A 23,765-nucleotide genomic window follows, 5' to 3' on the forward strand; every position below is an offset into this window, starting at 1 on the left:
TGCTTTTCACTGTTTCGCTGGCTTTTACGATGTTCAGTGCAGAGCGCCTTAATTAGGCACTCAGCGAAGGTGGCGCCACCGGAAGTCCGAGAACTTCACTTTTAACTCAGAGCTCTGATTTTGAAATGGGTATGGGTTAGGGGTTAAAGGTTAGGGGTTAGGGTTAGGGTTAGGGGTTAGGGGTTAGAGGTTAGGGTTTAGGGTTTGGGTTTGGGTTTAGAGTTAGGGTTAAGGAGTTAGGGGTTTGGGTTTGGGTTTGGGTTAGGGTTAGGGTTAGGGTTAAGGTTAGGTGGGGTTGGGGTTTGGGGTTAGCTTTAGGGTTTAGGGTTGGGGTTAGAGGTTGGGGTTGGGGTTAGGGTTAGGGGTTAGGGTTAGGGTTAGGGGTTAGAGGTTAGGGTTGAGGGTTGGGCATTGGGGTTCGGGTTCGGGGTTAGGTTTAGGGTTAGGGTTAGAGTTAGAATTAGAGTTAAGGGTTAGAGGTTAGGGGTTGGGTTAGGGTTAGGGTTAGGGTTAGGTTAAGGTTAGGTTAGGGTTTAGGGGTTAGAGGTTAGGGTTGGGGGTTTGGGGTTCAGGGTTAGGGTTAGGGTTAGGGTTAGCAGTTAGGAGTTAGGGATTGGGGTTAGGATTAGGGGTTAGGGTTAGGGGTTAGAGGTTAGGGTTGAGGGTTGGGCATTGGGGTTCGGGTTTGGGGTTAGGTTTAGAGTTAGGGTTAGAGAGAGTTAAGGGTTAGAGGTTAGGGGTTGGGTTAGGGTTAGGGTTAGGTTAAGGTTAGGTTAGGGGTTAGGGTTAGAGGTTAGGGTTGGGGGTTTGGGGTTCAGGGTTAGGTTTAGGTTTAGGGTTAGGGTTAGGGTTGGGGTTGGGGTTGGGGTTAGGGTTAGGGCTAGGGTTGGGGTTAGGGTTTAGGGTTAAGGGTTAGGGGTTAGGATTAGGGGTTAGGGGTTGGGGTTGGGGATTGGAGGTTAACATTAGGGGTTAGGGTTAGGGTTAGGGTTATGATATATGATATATGATAAATCGGGGTGAAATGCTCCCAATTCAGACTGGCTCACCCAATCTGGTAGCGAAGGCAGTGGGTGGTTCGGAGAACCGGTAGCAAAAATCCCTGCCCCCGCCCCCTGCCCTTGCTGCGCCACACCATTATCAGAGGTTTGTTTTTTTTACTTTTAAAAGCATCTTTTCTTCAGCCAAAAACATGCCTTTAAAAGTAAAAAAAAAAGCCTTTGATGATCCCACGGCTCACCTGGGATCGTCAGAACCCTTTAAACTCTTTTTTTAACAACTTCTTTGGCCGAAGAGGTTGTAAAAAAAAAAAAAGTTTTAAAAGGCTCCTCTGGCGATCCCAACTGAGTTGCCCGATCACCAGAACCTTAAAAAACATGTTTTCTACAACTCTTTGACCAAAGAGGTTGTTAAAACAATTCTTTTAAGAGGTTGTGGTCTGCAATGAGGCAACTTCAGCTGGCATCGTCAGAGGAGCCTTTAAAATATTTTTTTCCTCTGGTGATCCCAGATGAGTTTCCTTATCATCACAGGCTTTTAAAATCATTTTTAAAAGCCTCTTACAACAGCCCCCACCCATGCCCACCCAATTCCCTCTACCCACTTACCTAATTACTGCTCCTTTCGGGCTCGCTAAACCTTGCTTTCAATCAATACATCAGCTAGCAAATGAATCTGCCTGCCTGCAATCCATTTCCTTGGTGAGCAACTCAATCTACCTGCCTCCAATTGGTAAGTAACATAACATAACATAACAACAGAGTTGGAAGGGACCTTGGAGGCCTTCTAGTCCAACCCCCTGCCTAGGCAGGAACCCTACACCATCTCAGTCAGATGGTTATCCAACATTTTCATTTTAGGTAAGTGGGTAGAGGGAATTGGGTGGGCATGGGGGGAGCTTTAAAAATGGGGGGAGCTTTAAAAAATAGTTAATTGGATTTTTTTTAAGGAGTTGTTTTTTTAGACAGCAATTTAAAATTAAGGAAGTTTTAAATTTAGCTGCTTTTATCTAAAACAAAGGTCTCCAACCTTAGTAACTTTAAGACTTTAAGACTTGTGGACTTCAACTTCCAGAGTTCCTCAGCCAGCTTTGCTGGGAATTGAAGCCCACAAACCTTAAAGTTACTAAGGTTGGAGACCCCTGATCTAAAAAATATAAATAAAATAAAATAATAAAATAAAATATTTGTGCAGCTTTCTGGGATTTGGTGTGTTTCTGTAGTGTTTCACTCTAACTACACAAACACACAAAATCTCACAAAGCTGTATGTGGCATTTTGTGTGTGTGTGTATGAGTCAGTTGTGTTGTGTGTGTGTAAAGTGTGAAAGTTGGTTTTTGAGTTTTTTGTGGCTGTGTGAGGTTCCTGCTTGTCGCAGGGGCCATTTTGGGTGAAGTGCAGCTGCTTTTACATTGTGTGTGAGTCAGTTGTGTTGTACTGTGTTGTGTGTGTAAAGTGTGAAAGCTGGTTTTTGGTACCTCTTATTGTTTTATATACTTTGTTTATTATTTTTATTATTTATTGTTATTGGCCACGCCCACCCAGCCATCTTACCACTAAGCCACACCCACCAATTAAACCACGCCCACCTAACTGGTAGGGAAAATTTTTACATTTCACCCCTGTGATACATGACATTATATTATATTATATTATATTATATTATATTATATTATATTATATTATATTATATTATATTATATTATGTAGTCCTTGGTTTATAACAGTTCTTTTATTGACGTTTCAAATCTACAACAGCACTGAACAAAGTGACATGACAGTTTTTCACACTTATGACCGTTGTGGCATCGCCACGGTCATATGTTCAAAATTTGGACATTTGGCAAGTGACTCACATTTATGGCAGTCTCAGTGTCCCAGGAGTCACATGATTCCCTTTTGCGACCTTCTGACAAGCAAAGTCGAGGGGGAAACCCGATTCACTTAACAACCATGTTACTCATTTAGGAACTACAGTAATTCTGGGGAAACAAAGTTCAAAACCCTATTCTATTCTTAAAAACCTCCAGTGATGAAGCACTCACGATTTCTGAAGCTAAGCTATTCCACTGGTTAATTGTTCTCACTGTTAGGAAGTTTTTCCTTAATTCCACTCTAGGGATTCACTTAACAACGGTGGCAAGAAAGATGGTAAAATGGGCCAAAACTCATTTAAGAACCGTCTCGCTTAGCAACCTAAATTTTGGTCTTGGTTGTGGTTGTAAGTCGAGTTACCTGCGTTTTAGTTTCGCTGAAGACCATCCAGAATCTCTTCCTTTGTGAGATGGACAACCCTTTAACTTAATAAAGAAATAAAGTTTGTTTTGAAGTGTGCGATTTTTGTGATTCAATGCAGCTTCTGGTTTCAGAGCTGAGTTTGCTTTAGTGGCTTTAAACACCAGCAGCTTTTTAATTTTGGCATTTCTAGCCTTCTTCAGCTTTGAACAACCTTCATGGCATCAGATCTCCCTACAATCATTATTTATTATTATTTATTTATTTTGTCACAACAATATATGTAGGTATCATACAAAAAGATTATATAGTAAATAAACACATATATGGGTAAATATAAGGAGGTATAAGCATATATATAGGAAGGAGAAAAGAAAAAACAATAGGACAGGAACGGTAGGCACGTTTGTGCACTTATGCACGCCCCTTATGGTCCCCTTAGGAATGGGGTGAGGTCAATAGTAGAAAGTTTTTGGATAAAACTTTTAGGATTATGGGAAGAGACCACAGAGTCAGGTAAAGTATTCCAAGCACTGATGATTCTGTTACAGAAGTCATATTTTCTGCAATCTAGATTAAGCGGTTGACATTAAGTTTAAATCTATTAGTTGCTCTAGTATTATTGCAATTAAAGCTGAAGTAGTCTTTAACAGGAAGGACATTACAATAGATGATTCTGTGAGTTAAGCTTAGGTCTTTTCGAAGGCGACGGAGTTCCAAGTTTTCTAAGCCTAGGATTTCAAGTCTGGTGGGATAGGGTATTTTATTGTTTTCAGAGGAATGGAGAACTCTTCTTGTAAAATATTTCTGGACACGTTCAATTGTATTGATGTCAGAGATGTGGTGAGGGTTCCAAACTGGCGAGCTGTATTCTAGAATTGGTCTAGCAAATGTTTTATATGCTCTGGTTAGTAGTGAGGTGTTTTTGGAAAAGAAGCTACGCAAAGTTAGGTTTACAACTCTTAGAGCTTTTTTTGCTATGTAATTGCAGTGGGCTTTGGCACTTAGATCATTTGACATGAAAACTCCAAGGTCTTTAACGGGATGGGGGTCATCTGTAAGGTAATGTCCATCTAGTATGTAATCAGTTTTGCACCTCACAATTTCTTCTTTGTTACGGGGTCACACGGCATATCAAGGTGTCTACTGTTTCTCCAGAGATTTGAACTGCCGTTCACTTGTTGGATGTTTTCTAGATTGGTCAAAATAGTTTCATTACTGGAAGAGACTTTAGACATAAAATAAACAATAATTTATTTATTTTATTTTATTTATTTTGTCACAACAATTATATAAGTGTCGTACAAAAAAAATTATATAGTATATAAACATATATATGAGTAAATATTAGGAGGTATAAGCATATATATATATATATATATATATATATATATATATATATATATAGGTCTTTGGTTATTCGGGTTTTCTCCCGCGTAAAATTGGAAGTGTCTTGGCGACGTTTCGACGAAGTCTCATTCGTCATCTTCAGGCTTCAGCTTCGTGCTTCTGGGAGCAATGTGTGATCGCAGCTGTTTCTTCCTTTTTAACTGCTAGTGGGGGTTTGAACTGATTGGGTGGGAGCTTGGCTGTGCTCTGATTGGATGTGGGTTTTTTTGTGCTCTGATTGGATGGGGGGGTGTCCTGTTTGGGTGGGGGCTTGGTTGTGCTCAAATTAGTCTGAGTTGCAGGGGGATCTGAGCTGGTGAGCTGCACTGCTGCTGTTTGGCTTCGTGTTCGTGGTCGTGCTACATCTTCGTAGTGGGTGTCAGTCTGCTGCATGTATGGATCAGAAAACAAATATATATATATATATATATATGAAGAAGAAAAGAAAAACAATATGACAGGAACGGTAGGCACGTTTGTGCTCTTATGCACGCCCCTTATGAGCCTTTTCTGCTATGTAGTTGCAGTGGGCTTTGGCACTTAGATCATTTGACATGAAAATAAGTCAAACAAGAATGTGAGATCGTGTTACGTTCAGGGTTCCACTTTCTGTTAGAGATATACCCTTTTAATAATGTCCTTGGATATTTTGAATGCCTTCGCTGAACATAACTATCTGCTGTTTCCATGAGTCACAGCTATTGTCTTAATCAGATCAACTTTGAACTGAGTAGAATTCTCCAATTATTTCAGAATAACAGAGTTGGAAGGGACCTTGGAGGTCTTCTAGTCTAACCCCTAGCTCAGGCAGGTGACCCTACATCTTCTCAGACAAATGGTTTTCCAATCACTTCTTAAAAACTTCCAGTGTTGGAGCAACCACAACTTTTGAAGGCAAGTTGTCACCCTGGTTAATTGTTCTAACTGTCAGGATGTTTCTCCTTAGTTTTAGGTTGCTTCTCTCCTTGATTAGTTTCCATCCATTTAAGAAGAGACTAAACAGTCACTTATCTGAAATGGTATAAGTTCTCCTGTGCTTGACCAACGGGCCTGACTAGAAGACCTCCAAGATCCCTTCCAGTCAATTGGAGGGCTGATTTTCCACCAGCTTATCAGGTACTTAGGAGTTGAAGGCTTGGCAGCACAAGGAAACAACAGCCAATCGCTGGCCATCAATGCACCAATCAACCAATAGGAAGGCACCACATAAATACATAGCGTAGAATATCCCGAAGCCCAAAGTCCAATAGAAGAGAAGTTCCCTGAAGATGGGCTCTAGCACGGGTCCAAAAGCTCGGAAGACTGACCCAGATCGAATCTTGCAATACTATCCTGGGATTCCCAAAGGTGTTTTTTCAAGAGTCAGCTGGACTTTCTGATTGTCTTTGAAGACATTTCACTTCTCATCCAAGAAGCCTCGCCGGGAATTGAAAACCTATCTATTTATCCAAGCGGGACTGGCCTGAATTTTAAATTTTTCAATTTTTTCAATTTTAATAATTTTATTGGGTATTTTAATATGGTCAGTTTGACGGTTTTAATTTCGGCCTTTATTGAATAAGTTTTTTAATTGTTATTTTAAGTTTGTATATTTAACTGTTTTAATGTAGGCTGTACACCGCCCTGAGTCCTTCGGGAGAAGGGCGGTGTAAAAGTTTAAATAATAAATAAATAAATAAGCTTCTTCAGCTCTCTTGGATGAGAAATGAAACCTCTTCAAAGAAAATCCGAGAAAGTCCAGTTGCCTCTTGAAAAGGCACCTTTGGGACAACCATGACCTGGATGATGGAGAATCTCCAGAGACATTATCCTGGCACACATATATTTGCCTTCATTCAATCAACATTAATCTTTCGTTTCCTTCTCTTTGTCTTTCATTAGCACTGGCAGATAAGGAATTAGGGAGAAATTGAAGGCACGCTTCGTATTATATGTCCTAAACTGGTCTGTTGTAGGAATTGTACTAGGAGGCGCCCCAACATTCCTCTTCTGAGCAGTTTTTTTGAAATATAATTTGGTTTCCAAGTGGTCTCTTTTTCAGCAGATGGCAGCACTGATCTGCCTTTTTCTGGTCTTCTAAAATCCTAGCATGTCAGGAAGTCTTCAAGGGCTGAGGGACCAACAATCAGGAAGTAGGGGAAGAGGTAGATTTCAAAAAAAGAAAGAAAGAAATCCTGGAAGGAGGCAAAGAAAAACCAATCATGCTGAGAAACTGGCTGGGACATGTTCAGAAAGTCGAAACAAGGTTTGCTGTATATATCGGTAAATTCCAAAATTGCAAAATCAAATTCTATTTTATTTTTTTTACAGAACTTGTCTGAGGGAAGACTTGTAAGATTATGCCACCATCTGCTGGAAGAATTTGGAAAGACTTGGCAGAAAGTAGAGAACGAAAAGAAAGGAAACCCAGGCCGCCTTGGAGTAAGATAGTCCTTGACTTACAACAGTTCATTTAGTGACAGTTCAAAGTTACAACAGCATGGAAAAAGGACCGTTTTCCACAGCATTTCAAGGGGTCACACGATCAAGATTCAGACACTTGGCCACTGATTCACATTTACGACAGTGTCCTGGAGTCGTGCGATCAACTTTTGTGACTTCCTGAAAAGCCAAGTCAATGGGGAAGCTGAATTCGCTTAACGACGGTGTGACTAATTTAAAAACTGCAGTGATTCAGTGGCCAGAATGGTCATAAAATGAGGCAAAACTCACTTGACAAATGTCTCACTTAGCCACAGAAATGTTGGGCTCCATTGTGGTCATAAGTTGAGGACTACCTGTGTTAAGTATCAGGCAGTTGTCGATTTACAACCATTCATTTAGTGATGCTTTGAAGTTAAAACAGTCAAAACAGTGGGTGATGACCATTTTTGGAGCTTTGGACCATGTCGTGCCCTTGCGGCCTCTGACCCGGCGCAGATCTTGGCCGGCCCCCTGGTTTTTCGAGGGGCTGAGGGAGACGAAATGCTGGAGAAGACGCCTAGAGAGTGTTTGGAGGTCCAGCCGTTCCGAAGCTGACCGAACACTGGTTAGGTCTTATTCCAAGACCTACCTAGTGACAATGAGGGAGGCGAAGCGTTCCTACGCTTCCACCCTCATTGCGTCGACAGATAACCGCCCGGCCGCCCTGTTTCGGGTGACCTGCTCTCTCCTTCATCAGGAGGTGCGGGATGACCCGTTGCAGGGACGTGCCGAGGAGTTTAGTGGTTATCTATACGATAAAATCGTTCAGCTCCGGGATGGCTTGGACCGAAATTGGGATGATCCGGATGAGAGGGCGGAGTCGCGTCTTGTGGAGATTGTTTGGGATGAATTTGATCCTGTGGCTCCCGAGGACGTGGACAGGTTGTTGGGGAGGCTGCACGCCACTACATGTTTACTGGACCCGTGCTGGTCTCACAGGAAGTGACACGAGGCTGGCTCCAGAGGATTATCAACGCTTCTTTGTTGGAGGGGTTTTTCCCTACCGCCTTGAAGGAGGCGGTGGTGAGACCCCTCCTCAAGAAGCCTTCCCTGGACCCAGCTATTTTAGGTAATTACCGTCCGGTCTCCAACCTTCGCTTTATTGCGAAGGTTGTAGAGAGTGCTGTGGCACGGCAGCTACCCCAATACCTGGATGAAGCTGTCTATCTAGACCCGTTCCAGTCCGGCTTCCGACCCGGATATATATAAAGATAGCCACAATGAGGATGACTAAAAAGATTGCTGCTCCCATGGAGCCCCTCGGGATCTGCAAAGTTGGTATGTACTGGCTGCTGATGTGGAGATCGATTTGGCCAGAGATTGCTACCGTGGTGGTCACACCTAGAGCAAATCCCCTCCTCGCCCCACAAGGGAGCTCCAAAAGCTGTTGGGGGACCCACCGGCTCGAAGCCGAAGTCCACCACGTGTTTCAGATGTGGGAAGGAGTGGCACCGAGCAGCTGATTGCTTCACTAAGCTTGGACCCAAGGCGACCCCTGGTGGAAGGAAGGTGACCTCTGGTGGAGGGAAGAAAGCCAACAAACTACCCACCAAATCCCATGAGGCCGCCTTAAAAGGGGTGGAAATTGTTGAGTTTGCTCCACTGAAACAGGGCAAGTTGGGAACTCTGACCCCCCAATGACAACAGTGATTCCAAAACAGATTCTGACGAGGACCTCCTAGTAAGTCTCAGGGGGGGAACCCATGACCATCCCAGTGGAATTAAAGATCCCATCTACCGAGGCTCATGGGAAGATGTTAGCCCTTCTGGATTCGGGGTGTACAAGATGTGTCATTAGCCCAGGAGGGTGGAGCTGATGTCGTGATGGGACAATGGGTGATCTTGAAGCTCCAGGATCGTCGTCGATATCTTCACTGCTGGATGGTCCATTTTGGACCTCACTGTCCTGTAGAGATGGTGATAGAGGAGGGCACATCCTGCTGATCCCAGGGACATTGCAAAGTCCCTGGTTGATCCAGGAGAAGCCCTCTTTTCTAGTGGTGAAAGAGGCAGCCACTAAAAGCTGCTGAAGTTGGGATAGCTCCGGAATGGCAAAGAGTGAAGATAGAGTGTCGGTTTGATGAGAGAATTTTTTTAAAAACAGACTATTAGAGAGAACACCCTGAGATTAAAAGAAAGTTAAAATTGAGGGCAGAAGAAATTAAGCGGTGGAATTAAGCCTGAGTCCAAGGTAGTTTTTTCCTGCTTTTTTAATTTACACTTCTATGGGGATGTCTATCGAGGATTTTACTTTTTAACTTGGACTGGAATGGACTGAAAACTTCTACTTTATTTTTTTAATTTTTAAACTCTTAGTGCCTTTTTAAAACAATTTTTCTATGGTTCTATTTTTCGTCCAATTCTTCTCTTTCTTTCTATTTTTTATTCCTTTGTGTATTGTGTATTGGATATGAAAAGGAGGGAAAGTGGAGAAAAATTAAGCAACCTTGCCACCTAGTGGACTGGAAATATTGTTTCTTTTTCTCTTTTCCTTTGATTTAAGAGAGCAACACGGTGTACATCTCCAGGACTCTGAGCCCATTCTAGATAAAATAGTGGGGAGAGCATCAAAGACACTCTGTAAGATTGTTGATTCAGGTGCTCTTCCGGAAATTATCAGTGGTGGAGTCTGAAATTGAAAAAGAGAAGATTGCAGTGACTCTGGAAAGAGAGCTGTAAATATTATTTGAGAGTTAACAAAAGAATTTTTTTCCTTTCCCTCTTTGGTCTTTTTCTTTTTTTCTTTCTCTCCTTTTTTTGATTGGAGATTCTGAACACGGTTAACACTTTTCTGATTAATTGGATTAAGACATACAAGAGTCTGAATTTTTTTTCCTTTTGCTGTTTTTTGTGGTTTTTCCCTGTTTTACTGTCTTTTAGAATAGAATAGAATAGAATAGAATAGAATAGAATAGAATAGAATAGAATAGAATAGAATAGAATAGAATTTTTATTGGCCAAGTGTGATTGGACACACAAGGAATTTGTCTTTGGTGCATAGGCTCTCAGTGTACATAAAAGAAAAGATACCTTCATCAAGGTACAATACTTACAACACTTAATGATAGTCATAGGGTACAAATTTAACACTTAATGAAGCAACACTTAATGATAGTCATAGGGTACAAATAAGCAACCAGGAAACAATCAATATAAATCATAAGGATACCAGCAACAAGTTACAGTCATACAGTCATAAGTGGAAGGAAATGGGGAACGATTAGAAGATTAATAGTGCAGATTTAGTAAATAGTTCGACAGTATTGAGGGAATTATTTGTGTAGCAGAGTGATGGCATTTGGGAAAAAACTGTTCTTGTGTCTAGTTGTTCTGGTGTGCAGTGCTCTATAGCATCGTTTTGAGGGTAGGAGTTGAAACAGTTTATGTCCAGGATGTGAGGGATCTGTAAATATTTTCACGGCCCTCTTCTTGATTTGTGCAGTATACAGGTCCTCAATGGAAGGCAGATTGGTAGCAATTGTTTTTTCTGCAGTTCTAATTATTCTCTGAAGTCTGTATCTGTGTTGTTCGGTTGCAGAACCATACCAGATGTCAGGCCTGGAAACCATACTAGGTCATAGGTTTCCAGACCCTGCCACATTTCTCCCCTGAGGGGAAGAAGGGGGGTGATGCGTATGGTTACATTCTTCAAGCAGTCAAGGTCAGATTGTGTTCGCATCTGCAGAAGGAGTGGCAAGAGGAGGTTTCAAATAAAGTGGAAGAACGTTGGACCATGTGACCGGCAAAGGGGTTGGGGAGTGGGACTCTTGGGGTTTGTATAACTGAGAAAAGAATCTGGAAGTTTCAGTTTTGGAATTTCACTCATCGTGTGCCAGTTTCCTTATGCTAGTAGAGAACTTAGAAAGACAATGGCTTCAGAGTTTTTTGTTTTATGCAGAAGAGGGTTTTCTGGAACCTTGACATTATTCCAAAACTCAAACTTTCTTTTACTAGCATAGGTAAACTGGCACAGTTGGATGAAAACCGAAACTGTGGATTTCGGTTCGTCCCTCAGTAACACAACCCCCAAGATCTCCACCCACATGACCCCTCTGCTGGTCACATTCTCCAATCCTCAACCGTCCCATGTCGAAGCATCACTCCAACCACTCCTTCTCCAGATGTGAACTCAGCCTGACCTTGACCGGCAGGAAAAATGTTATGTCTAATCATCCCTTGCACTACCACCTTCCTCCCCTCCTTTTCCACAGAGAAGAATGTGGCAGCGTGTGGAAGCCTTCGGCCTAGTATGGCTTCCAAAGCTGACAGGCGTCCCCCCCCTTGCAGAAGAAAACACAACTTAGAAAACAAAACAAACAAAAACCAAAATATGGGGTTAACGCCCAGTATATCCCCTTGTAACCCCCTCCCCACTCTCCAGGAGGACCTTTAGGTTTGTCAGGGAATCTATCATGAAATTGTTTGACTAGAGCATCAGCATTTACATCCCAGCTTTTTACCCAAGTAGCTTCAGACAATGGGTATTCTTTCCACTGGACCAAATATTGTAAGCGATCTCTGTATAGTCTAGAGTCAAGGATCTTTTTAATTTCATAGTGGATCTCCCCCTGGATTACCAAAGGAGGGGGGGAGCAGCTTGTAAGGATCTCAAACTAGATCCCCTAGCCAGTTTCAATAAGCTACTGTGAAACACTGGGTGTACTTTACCTAATACTCGAGGGAGGCTAAGTTGAACAGTTACTGGGTTAATTACCCTTACAATGGGGAAAGGACCTAAAAACTTAGGACCAAATTTTTGGGTAGGTAATCTTAATCTTAAATATTTAGTAGACAAATACACTTTATCCCGCACCCGAAAAGGGGGTTGAAGGGATCGGTGTCGGCTTGGGCTTTATATTTTTCAGCTGCTTTAGCCAAAACTTCTTTTGTGTCCTCCCACCCCTTTTTCAATGAGTTCATCCAGTCCATCAGGGACACGGAAGTGGGAGGTTCTATGGGGAGCTCAGGCATCAGCACAAAATCCATGCCGGTGGTTAGCCGAAAAGGAGTTAACCCCATGCCACTTCTGCAAAAGATAACAGGTCTGCCCACACCGAATATACTGTTCCACCATTGCATTCAATTTTTCTGCAGCTCCGTTAGTCTGCGGATGAAAGGCGGAACTAAGTCCCTGGGATGACACAATGGACCTCAGGAATCCTTCCAGAACTTAGCCGTACACTGGACTCCGCGGTCTGATATTATTCTCTTTGGAACTCCATGTAGTCTGTAAATGTGCTTCACGAACAGTTTCGCCAATTTCCTCCCCAACGGTAACCCGCTGCAGGCAGTGAAGTGGGTTTGTTTGGAAAACAAATCAACAACTGTCCATATCACTGTATTCCCTCCACTGGCAGGGGGCTCAACGATGAAATCCATAGCAATCTCTTCCCAGGGCCTCATGGGCTCGGCCACGGTTTGGAGAAGACCAGGGGGCTTCCCTAGTCTGGATTTCATGGTGGCGCAGGTGGTGCAGCTCCTCACATAGTCTTCTATATCAGCTTTCATTTTCGGCCACCAGAATTGTCTCCTAGTCAAATGGAGGGTTTTCAAAAACCCGAAGTGGCCTCCAAGCCGAGAGTCATGACTTTTGTGCAGTACCGTGAGCCACATACTGGATGGTACATAAATCTTGCTTCCCTTCCAAGCTAGTCCTTCTCTTAGGGTCAAGTTCATTAGGTTGTCTTTGAGCCAGGCATCTGTTGTAAGGGCTGATTTTAGCTCCGTCAATAACCTGCCCTCTAGGATGTTGGCACCACAGCATGGTTGAGCACGAGCACGAGCTTGGCCCACTAGTTGGGTTTCAAAAATCGTAGCATGTACTATCTCCTCTCGTCGGCTGTCAAATTGGGGGTTTCTTGAGAGGGTGTCAGCTAGTAGGTTCTGGCCCCCTGGGATGTATTTAAGATTGAAGTGAAACCGCTTGAAGTATTTAGCCCATCGAACCTATTTAGGGGAGAGCTTTCGAGGGGTCTTTAGGGCCTCGAGGTTTTTGTGGTCTGTCCACACTTCAAACGGTTCTTTCACCCTTTCCAGGAAGTGCCTCAAGGAGAGGAGGGCCCACCGTACTGCAAAAGCTTCTTTTTCCCAAACTGCCCACCTGCATTCTGTGTCCGTCAACTTTTTGCGCAGGGCATTAGGTCATTTTGGGCATTCCTTCGCATTAAGACAATTGCTACCGCCACATCACTTACATCTGCTTGGACCACAAATGGTTTATTTCGATCTGGGTGCTGGAGAATGAGTTCCATTGCGAATAGGCATTTTAGCTGTTCAAAGGATTTCTGACAGTTCATTGTCCAAGCTAGGGGCTGGCTAGATTTTGGCTTGCCAGGAGACGGATCAGTCTTTAGCAATTCCGTCAACAGGAGAGCAACCTCTGTGAAGGAAGGGATGAATTGGCGGTAAAAGTTTGCAAATCCCAGGAAACTTTGAAGCTGTTTAAGCATGCGTGGGGGTTCCCAGTCCAATACTGCCTTTACTTTTCCTCAGTCCATTTCAATCCCCTGGTTCAACACTCGGTAGCCCAAGTAGTCCAAGGATTCCTTATGGAATTCGCATTTTGACAGCTGCACGTATAGTTTGGCGGCTAGGAGTTTTTTCAAACCGTGTTAAGGCGATATCTTTCTCCAGCGTAAATTAATGTTGGAACATCCCATCTAAATTGCATCTGTCGATTTCTAAGCTCATTCACCAAAAAAGCGAACTCCTTTCTATTTCTTAGCATTTTAGGAGGAATTTCTTTCAAAACTAATACCTCTTGTCCTGCTATTTGCATTTTATTTTTGTAAGATGCTTGTAAAATTTCATTTCTAATCCTTCTAGTTGTAAAATAAATCACAATGTCTCTTGGCAATTGCCTTTGTCTAGCAACCCAGGAATTAACACGGTAGATTTTATCAATTTGGAATTGAAGGTCTGCTGGTTGCTCCTCCAACAATTGTGCAAAGGCTTCTGAAAAAAACTCTCCTAAGTTCTCCTGTTTGTTTTCTCCAACCCACGCACTCTTACAGCAAACTTCATCAATCTGTATTGTAGCAAAACCATTTCATCATCTGCCTTTTCCACCTTAGTCTGAACCTCCTCCATTTTATTTTCTAAATTCAAATTAGATTAATTTTTTTCACCCTTTCCTCCAACTGGATTATGTTGTTTGCCAAGCCTTGAAATGCAGTCACTATGTCTTCTCTTATATCTTTATTGTGAGCTGACATCTCCTCTGAAATCTGTTTAAATTTTTTTCCCATAACAGCAATATGAAGCTTTAATGATTGTTCTATATAATCTTTTAAAAATTCCTTCAAAGATTCTTGTAAAGCTTCCAGTTTTACGGCTTGTGGATTAGCCGTGTGAGCTGGAGAACCCCCAGCACTTTTAGAGAATCCAGGCTTTAGTTGTTTAGAAGCCATCTTGCTCAAATTATACTTAAATACCTCCAATAAGTCCAATTCTCCTTAATTCTTCCAAAGGCATGATGATTAAATTAAGTAAATATAAATCTTTTAATTACCATTTTCAAACTGTCCAGATTAATGTAAAAAACAGCAGCCTTAAGTAACGCTGAGGGCGTTAACAGCTTTAACAAGCAGTTCCTTAACTTTCATTTTCTCGCCCTAATTATAACAAGCGCCATTTTCTTTGTTCTTCTTGAGTTGATTCAAAAGGAAACAGTTTGGCAACAATCTTGTTACTTGCAATCACAGATGCTAGTTCTCCTGCTTTTGTTTCGTCTGCACTGAAATCAATTTGAAGCTAATCATAGACACAGAGGTGGTCGCGGCTTCTTGTTCTGCATAAAGCAGAAGCGCTCTGGGTACGGAGCTCTGCCAGGCTAAAGGGGAGCTCTCACCCTTCGACCTCCTGGCTTTCCCCAGGAAATCTTGGGGAGCTCTACCCACGCCCGACTGCTCTACTTTCCCTCTTCTCCTGAGGGAAAGCTTTCTAAACCGTCAGACAGCCGATAAATGCAACCACAGGGCTGGCGATCCGAAGGACCGTCTCCGAAGCCTGCGGTGCCACCGGAAGTCCTTATCAGCTTCTTTCTTATGAGCGCGGTGTGCTTCATCTAGGGTTTTACGTGTCACTGTCCAAGTACTACGTAGCTGTTCGATCTAATCAGCTAATGAAGATATTTGCGGTTTCTCCCTAGGTAACTCCAGGATGGGTACAAAATCCTGCCCTGAGGCTATCTTGAACAGGATGAAACCAGTACTGCTGTGAATCGAATTATTATAGGCGACCTCTGTGAAAGGCAACAGGTCCACCAAGTTGTATTGCTGATGATTTATTTAACATCTAAGGTATTGTTCCAATACTGAATTAGTTCTTTCACAAGCCCCATTGGTCTGAGGATGATGGGCGGAGCTTAACCCCTGGGCGGAGCCTAACAACCCTAGGAACTTCTTTCAGAAATGGGAGGTGAACTGAACCCCTCTGTCTGAGATAATATGCTCCGGAACCCCATGTAGTCTATACACATGTTGGACAAACAGTTTAGCCAGAGCTTTAGCCAAGGGGATTTTGGGATATGGTATGAAATGCACTTGTTTGGAGAACAAATCAGTAACCACCCAAATAACTGTATTTCCCCCACTGTCGGGCAGTTCTACAATAAAATCCATGGATATTTCCTTCCATGGGGCTCCTGGTCTGGCTACACTCTGAAGTAACCCAGGGGGCTTCCCCAGAGGCTTCTTTGCTGATGCACACACAGCCATGGAGGCTTCTATGTCTTTCTTCAGAGCTGGCCACCAGAATTGTTATTTAACTAGGTGCAATGTCTTTATGAATCCATAATGTCCAGCAATTTTAGTGTCACGGCTGTGTTGCAATATCACCCCTCTCAGGCTTGCGGGGACATACAGCTTCGCACCAACCCAGGCGAGGCCCTCTCGAACTATGCACTCATTAGAATGGACTAAAAGCCACTCATCAGTTTTTAATGCTTATTTTATCTGCTCAGTCAAGTCCCCGGATATGGGTTGGTCTGCTTTCACTTGGCTCCGGGTGACTGCTGGGGCCACCAGTTGATTTGAAGGGACAATTGGATGAATCACTTCCATCTGAGCACTATTGTATTGAGGTAATCTCGAGAGGGCATCTGCCAGAAAATTCTTTCCCCCAGGGAGGTAGCGCAGAGAGAAATTAAAACAGGTAAAGTGTTGGGCCCAGCGGATTTGCTTAGGTGACAGTTTTTGGGGCGTTTTTAGGGACTCTAAATTTTTGTGATCAGTCCACACTTCAAAAGGGTGCTTCGCCCCTTCCAGGAAATGCCTCCACATTAACAGTGCCCAACGAACCGCAAAAGCCTCCTTTACCCAACTTGAGCTGAAGTACTGTTTGTTCCTGGTTTCCTGGTTGACTCGCCGGCATCAAGAAAAGATAACAGAGAAACTTGGCAGACGCTCGCTAGTTTGCTGCCAGAGCTGATAGCTGCCGTGGACTGAATTGCCGGCTAATTAAGTCATCGCTTGTGCTTCCCGGACTGAGGTAGAGGGGGACAGAACAATCAGCTTGGCGCTCTCCTGATGTACTGTGGCGTTTGGGCATGAAGCCGGCACATTTCCTGCTCTCTGCAGGGCCACAGCTGAACTCTGTGAGTTCTCAGCTGCCCTGGCCTTGACTAAGGCCGTTTGTAGAGTGAGGGCCGGCTTGGCTAACAAACGCCGTTGTAGGCTAACATCCCTCACTCCACTTAGAGCTGCTCCAATAGCACATCCTCCAGCTCTCGGAACTCGCAATATGCGGCGGCTTTTCTAAGTGCTGTTACATAGTGGTTCACGGATTTGCCTTCTTCCTGCAGTCTGCAGTGGAAACTTGGACTGTACTGGGCAGGGGTGAAATGCTCCCGGTTCAGACCAGATCACCCGATCCGATAGTGATGACAGTGGATGGTTCGGAGAACTGGTAGCAAAAATCCCTCCCCCCTGCCCCAGCTGAGTCACGATCATCAGGGTTTTTTGTTTTTTTACTTTTAAAAGCATTTTTTCTTTGGTTGAAAAAATGCTTTTAAAAGTTAAAAAAAAGCCTCTGATGATCGCAGCTCAGCTGGGATCATCAGAATCCTTTAAAAGCATTTTTTCTACAACCGGCTGAAGTTTTAATAGGCTCCTCTGCCTGATCGCCAGAACCCTTTAAAAGCATGTTTTCTACAAGCCCTTCAACTGAAGAGGTTGTAGAAAAATGCTTTTAAAAGGTTCTGGTGATCAGGCAACTCAGCTGGGATTGTCAGAACCCTTTAAAAGCTTTTTTCCTCAGTCCCAGCTGAGTTGCCTGATCATCACAGGCTTTTAAAAGCATTTTTTTACAACCTCTTCGGCTGGAGAGGTTGTAGAAAAAATGCTTTTAAAAGAAAAAAAAAAAAAGTTGGCCACACCCACCCAGTCACATTACCTCCCCTACCAAGCCATGCCCACAGAACCGGTAGTAACAAATTTTACATTTGACCCCTAGTACCGGGGCATAATGAGCCTGTAGAGTGTTTTGGAGTGTGGCCACAATGCCACTTGAACCGCAGCTGGTTCGATGAATGCCTTGGCCATATCAAAAACATCCATACCACAGTAGCTGAGGAACAGCGCTTGCTTGCGGTTGTCGGACAGTCCCAGGAGGTCATTTGCCTCCATAAAGCATTCAAAACGGTTATAGGAATCCCAATTGTCAGAGGCTGGGTTGAATGGAGCTGGCAGGGCGTATGCGGTCATCATGCTGGCAGATGATTATTCTGCAGAACAGCGAGCAATGCCGGTTGCTCGACCTACTCCGCTGGGACTCTGGTCTACTTGTCCTTATTCTTCCGCTCCCACCTTCATCACCAGTGTTAGTGTTGTGTCTCGCCCGATCTCACCACAGCCGGGGCCTTCTTATCTGCTTCCGAACACGGAGGAATGTCCTAGTATGCCTCCCGGCCCCAGCCCTGGCTCCATGCCCAGACAGGCTGAAGAGGAGGAAATACCTCCAGCCCCCAGCTCTGGCTCCATGCCCAGGCAAACGGAGCAACTAGACCCCTCCCCCTCCTCCACAGCATGTGAGCCTGAGGGAGGTCAATTACCAACAGCTGCAGACTGGAGTGACCCTCGCGTCAGAAGACTTGATAGGCGGAGGCAACAGAAGGAAGGGAGGGGCAGGCCTTAATGAGTGCTGAGTCATGGAGCCACACCCCATGGCCTATATAAAGGATCTGCTTTCTGGCATTCTCTGAGTCAGGCAAAGTCTAAACATATCTTGCTGAAGTCACTTACTGGTCTCCTGCCTGCCCTGAGGACTTTGCTAGGACTTTGGCAGAGCTGCAGAGGCACGCCTGATTCGGATTTCCCTGACCCGGCCGTCAGCGGAGGAGTGGGACACGACAGTTAGATCGGAAGATGGAAGAGATAAGACACAGCTCTTTCAGCAACAATAGCTCTTTATTAGTAAATCAGTACAACCCAACAATTTGCTTGTCTCTTGCCCTTTTATAGGGAGCTGTCAGACGGCTTAACAAATGAGCTTTAATTATTTTCCCGCCGTTTTGGCGGACCTGAGTGAAGCCTATAGCTCACTCCTTATTTGGTACATAACACCATCCAAGTATTGCATTCAAATATATTACTACAATTCGCTTTAAAATTATTCATTTCTACGTCAATACGATATAATTTCAAATGCTTTAGCTGAATTCCATTATTACAATTAAAAACATTCCAAATATTATAATTACATCTATTAAACTTACTACCATTCATTTATAGTTATAAATCTTCCTACCTTTTATCCCATCCTCTTATTTTCTTCTTTTTCCCTCCCCCCTGCTAATTTTAAAGCCCCTTGCTCTCCTAGTTTGCCCTGAATTTCCAATTGCTCTCCTTTTTCCTCCTATTCACCTTTCGTGCTTTGCCACTGTTAAGCCCAGGGTAATCATTTGAATTTTTTTATATTTTGTCTCTTCCCCTCTTCGTTCTCTCCTTGTCTCTTTCTAATCCCTCTATTTTTGTCATTGTTAATCCCAATGTAATCTTTAAAGTTTGTCTTCGTTTCTAACCTTTTCCCCTTTCCTTTGCTTCCCTTTGTTTCCTTTTTTCCATTAATTTTCTCCTAAGTCCTCTTTTTTTCATTTTTTCTGCCACCATAATCATTTAATTTTTCATAATCAATGTCTTTATTTTTAATACTTTTTTGCTTCTCGTCCCTAGTTTCTTCCACTTGTCTGTGTTCCAGCACAGTCTCAGATCCAGTTTAAGTTTTCCATGCATCATTGTAATCATTTATTTCCAATTTGAATGATTTGAGCATCATTTTAATCATTTCAATTAGTTCCTGCGTCATTTTGTTGTTTCTAAGTTGTCTTTATTCCAATGTTAAGTTTTTTTATGTTCCACTTTCTTTGAATCTCGAGATCAAACAGCTTAAACAAAAACAAATACTCCTCAAAAGTTCCCACCGCTCTTATCACTTTAAGATTTTCCCCCCAAAAATACAAGTTAATCTTTGTAATGTATCTTTCCTGTAGATGTCTCTCTCCAATCCACACTTCCAATCAACAGGTTAAAAAAAAATCCAATTTATTTATTAAATCCACATTGCCAATATTTGCCAATTTCAATCTTCTTATTTTAATGTTCCCTAAGTTCCAATTTTAAAATCCAAATCCAAATCCAGTTTTAAAAAACCCTCTGTTGCAGGGCTTTTAATTTTAAACTTTTTTTTGTTCTTCCTTCCATGTTCAAAAGTTTTAAAATTATTTCCAATCCTCTTCAGAACTATTTCGGGTTTCTTCTTCTAATAATTTAAATATCTCCAGATAAAGTCTAAACCAAAACTCAGGTTCAGTTTCGGGCTTTAACACTTTAAACTTCCCCTTTGTTCTCTCTCCATTAACATTCCCAACGCCCATTATTTATTTATTTATTTATTTATTAAATTTTTATACCGCCCTTCTCCCGAAGGACTCAGGGTGGTGTACAGCCAGAGATAAGACACAGAATATATACAATTAAAAACCAACAATTAAAACATAACAAATTGCAAAAGGCTGATAATTTAAGAATTTGAATTTAAAATTTTAAAAATATCAATAAAACCCCAAATTAAAATCAAAACTATTATGCCAGTCCCGCTTGAATAAATAACTGTGTTTTTAGCTCACGACGGAAGGTCCGAAGATCAGGCACTTGACGTAGGCCAGGGGGAAGTTCATTCCAGAGCGTCGATGCTCCCACAGAGAAGGCCCTACTCCTGGGGGCCGCCAGCCGACACTGTTTGGCGGACGGCACCCTGAGGAGACCCTCTCTGTGAGAGCGTACGGGTCGGTGGGAGGCATAGGGTAACAGCAGGCGGTCTCGTAAGTACCCGGGTCCTAAGCCATGGAGCGCTTTAAAGGTGGTAACCAAAATCTTGAAGCGCACCCGAAAGACCACAGGAAGCCAGTGCAGACTACGGAGCAGTGATGTTACGTGGGAGCCATGAGCAGCTCCCGTTACTACTCGCGCAGCCGCATTCTGGACTAACTGCAGCCTCCGGGTGCACCTCAAGGGCAGCCCCATGTAGAGAGCATTGCAGTAATCCAACCGAGACGTAACCAGAGCGTGGGTGACTGTGCATAAGGCAACCCGGTCAAGGAAGGGACTTGACCGGGATTAGCTGCTGTTTCGTCGCTGTGGCATCTTTTAGCAATTTAAAAATATTTCTTTTTTACCTGTGAGCTGGCCAATCACTCACCAGTACTCCCTCCAAATCACCGCTCCCGCTCAAAACTTTAGTCCGGTTGCCGCAGTTTAGTGACGGCCGCAATGGCCACCGCCCCTGCCGCTGAGTCGAAGAGTTTCCTCCGACCTCCGAGGAACTTGCCTCTTCCTCTCGGTCGTCCAAGGTGCCTCTCCTTCTTCTCCATTCCTACAGGGCAGATCCGGTCCAAAAACACCCCACCCCCCACCCCCACCCTCACACAGCGGTTTGTCATCCCGGGTGTTTGCAAGGCTCATCAGAGCCCACTATTCCCTGACGGCAACGCTTCCGGTCGAATGGAGAGCCCTGTTTTTCTTTTTTAATTTACATTTATATCCCGCCCTTCTCTGAAGACTCAGGGCGGCTTACACTATGTTAGCAATAGTCTTCATCCTATTTGTATATTTATATACAAAGTCAACTTATTGCCCCCCCCAACAATCTGGGTCCTCATTTTACCTACCTTATAAAGGATGGAAGGCTGAGTCAACCTTGGGCCTGGTGGGACTCGAACCTGCAGTAATTGCAGGCAGCTTTGTTTTAATAACAGGCTTCTTACAGCCTGAGCCACACCACGGCCCGAGTTTTAAAGGGGTTCTTAGCAAAGGAGGGGTGGGGACACGGCTTTCATTTGGGCTTTTATCCCTGCAAGACACTCGGAGGCACGGAGCCCGTCCCGCAGCTGAGGCTGCTCCGCCAGACCGGGACAGCGGCGACCCGGCTTCGGCGGGAGAGACGAGAGACGAGAGACGTCGCGGCGCGTGAGCTAAGCTCGCCTGGGCCCGCAGCTCCGTCTCGCCTGCCAGGACTGAGGAGCCGCCGAGGGAGGAACCGGCAGGCCAGGCTGAGGAGGGCGGGGCAGGCGCGGCCACGAGACCGCCGCGCGCGGGCGGGGCGGGGCGTGCGGCGACCGTTGCCATAGCGACGCGGCAGCGCGTTGCCATAGCGACGCGGCAGCGCGTTGCCGGGCCAACGGGCGGCGCGGGGGATCCGCGTGTCAGGTTTCCGGGCGTTGAGCGGGCCGACCTGCGTCCCCTCGTAGCCGGCGCCCTCCCGAGCCGCGGAGAAACTGCCGCCGGGGACCTTCCGGGAGGCGTTTCGGGGATCGCTCCGTCGGTCCGCTTGGTGAGTCCTGGGCAGCCGGGGCGCCCGGGAAGGCTCGGCCGGCGGCGGGCCAAGCGGCGAGCGGGCGGGCGGGTTTCTGCCAGGCTTCCTCCCCGCCTGCGCTCTACGGTCCGTAAGCCTGAAATGCTGGGTTACGCGAAGGCTTTGGCTCCCGGGGGAGTGGGCGAGTGGCGGGGTTTAGTAGGGAGTGCAAACTCCACCCGCAGGAACCTCCGTCCGGAGGAGGAAAGCGGGGCGCCAGATTCCACCCGGAGCCTCCTTGCTCTGTCCAGCTGCCCAGGTGCCCCGCCTGCAAAGGCCCTTCGGGGGACACCCGGCTTGCCAGCAGCCATCAAGGGAAAGCAGCCGTTCCCTGCAACGGCCCCGATTCAAAGGCGGCGTCCGCCGGGCGGCCTCGGTCTGGAGAGGGGAGCTTCTCTCGCAGAACCAGGCAGCTGTCAGACCAAAGGAAGAATCTGATAAGAGATCCCGACTGCTCCGTTGTTGCTGAAACAGGAGCCAGAGTTTACGAGGAAAAAAAATAATACTTGCAGGGATAGAAATAGGATCTTACCGGGATTTCTTTTTACTCCTTTCCCCTTGAGGATCTATTTCTCATTGGCAGTTCAAATAATTCTGTGCGTTTCAGATAATTCCCCTTCCCAGCTTTTAAAGAAGCTTATTCTTCTTTCAGAGGCTGACAAAGATGCTAACGGATCGAGCCCGGAAATCTCTGCTTCCTCTGAAGTTACCAGAAGGATTTCAGAGCAAAGTGGTTGCACCTCGCAATGCAAAGTTGGTTACAGAAGAAAAGAAGGACTCTCCAGTATGTTCCTTGGGGATGGATGGACACATGCGGGATATTTGAAAATGGGCCACGGAGAAAGGAAAACTTCCTTGGGTTGACCTTCACATCTGTTGACTATATGGCCTCAATTGTGTTGTTTCTTCAGCAAAGAAATTTCAATAAAATCAGTAAATTATAAAAATTTGATAGCAAGTATGACAACTAGAGGGGTTTTCACACTTCCTTGCTGAAGGCCTGGGTGAAGGTTGGCCTACCCACCTACTCTTGATGGTGTGAAAACACTCATTTCCCAGAAAGCAAACTAGAACAATAAGCAAAAGTAATTGAGAGCCAGTTTGGTCTAATAAAGCACCATGCCAGAAACCAGGAAGCTGTGAGTTCTAGTCGCATTTTAGACATAAAAGCTCCTGGGTGATTTTGGGCCAGTGCCTCTCCCTGAGCCAACTCCCCTCACAAAGTTGTTGTTGTGTGGGGAAAAGGAGGAAGAAGGTGTGTTGGATATGCCTGTCACCTTGAGTTATTTATAAAAATAATAAAGGTAGATAAAAAATACATCTAAAAAAATAGCTTAACCAAAAATACAATTCCACAACAGTTTACCTGAGACTGAACTTGCATTTTTCAGATCCAGCATCCACTTCACTGAAGAATGTCAGGATAAATGGACTCAAGAAATGAAGTACTGGTACTCCTTGACTTAAGATGTCAGTTGGGACCAGAATATCCATCACTATACAAGGCATCACTTAGTGATGACAATCCCTGCACTCCCAGCTGCTGCCATTACCCGAATCTCATGAATCCCATAGTCCTTAAGCAAGGCAATTTCCTGCCAGCTTCTCACACCAGTCTCAGGGGGGAAACAACATGTGAGTCCCAGACTGCAGGTGCCAGGTGGGGGAAGGAGCAAGGGGGTATGGGGAGGCTTCAGGAAATCACAGGGAAGGAGGGCAGTGTATGAGCGAAGACATGGGAGGCCTGCGGCAGGTCAGGGAAATGGCAGCAGTTGGTGGTGGGAGAAGGCCTGGTTGTAACCACTGTATGTTCAGCACCTTCATAACATCAGC

At 44.5% G+C, this 23,765-nt stretch overlaps 1 protein-coding gene across 1 annotated transcript in view; it reads left to right on the plus strand.

Annotated features, from left to right (window-relative positions):
- LOC131184419 (hydrocephalus-inducing protein homolog) overlaps nucleotides 1–23,765 on the plus strand; it is a 156,757-nt gene that overhangs the window by 40,997 nt on the left and 91,995 nt on the right. The window contains exons 2-3 of the mRNA XM_058155652.1: nucleotides 6,933–7,043; nucleotides 22,585–22,716. Coding sequence (XP_058011635.1) covers nucleotides 6,933–7,043; nucleotides 22,585–22,716 — 243 coding nt within the window. The remainder of the gene's footprint in view (nucleotides 1–6,932; nucleotides 7,044–22,584; nucleotides 22,717–23,765) is intronic.

The sequence above is a fragment of the Ahaetulla prasina genome, chromosome 12 (assembly GCF_028640845.1).
Source record: "Ahaetulla prasina isolate Xishuangbanna chromosome 12, ASM2864084v1, whole genome shotgun sequence".
NCBI classification, from domain to species: domain Eukaryota; kingdom Metazoa; phylum Chordata; class Lepidosauria; order Squamata; family Colubridae; genus Ahaetulla; species Ahaetulla prasina.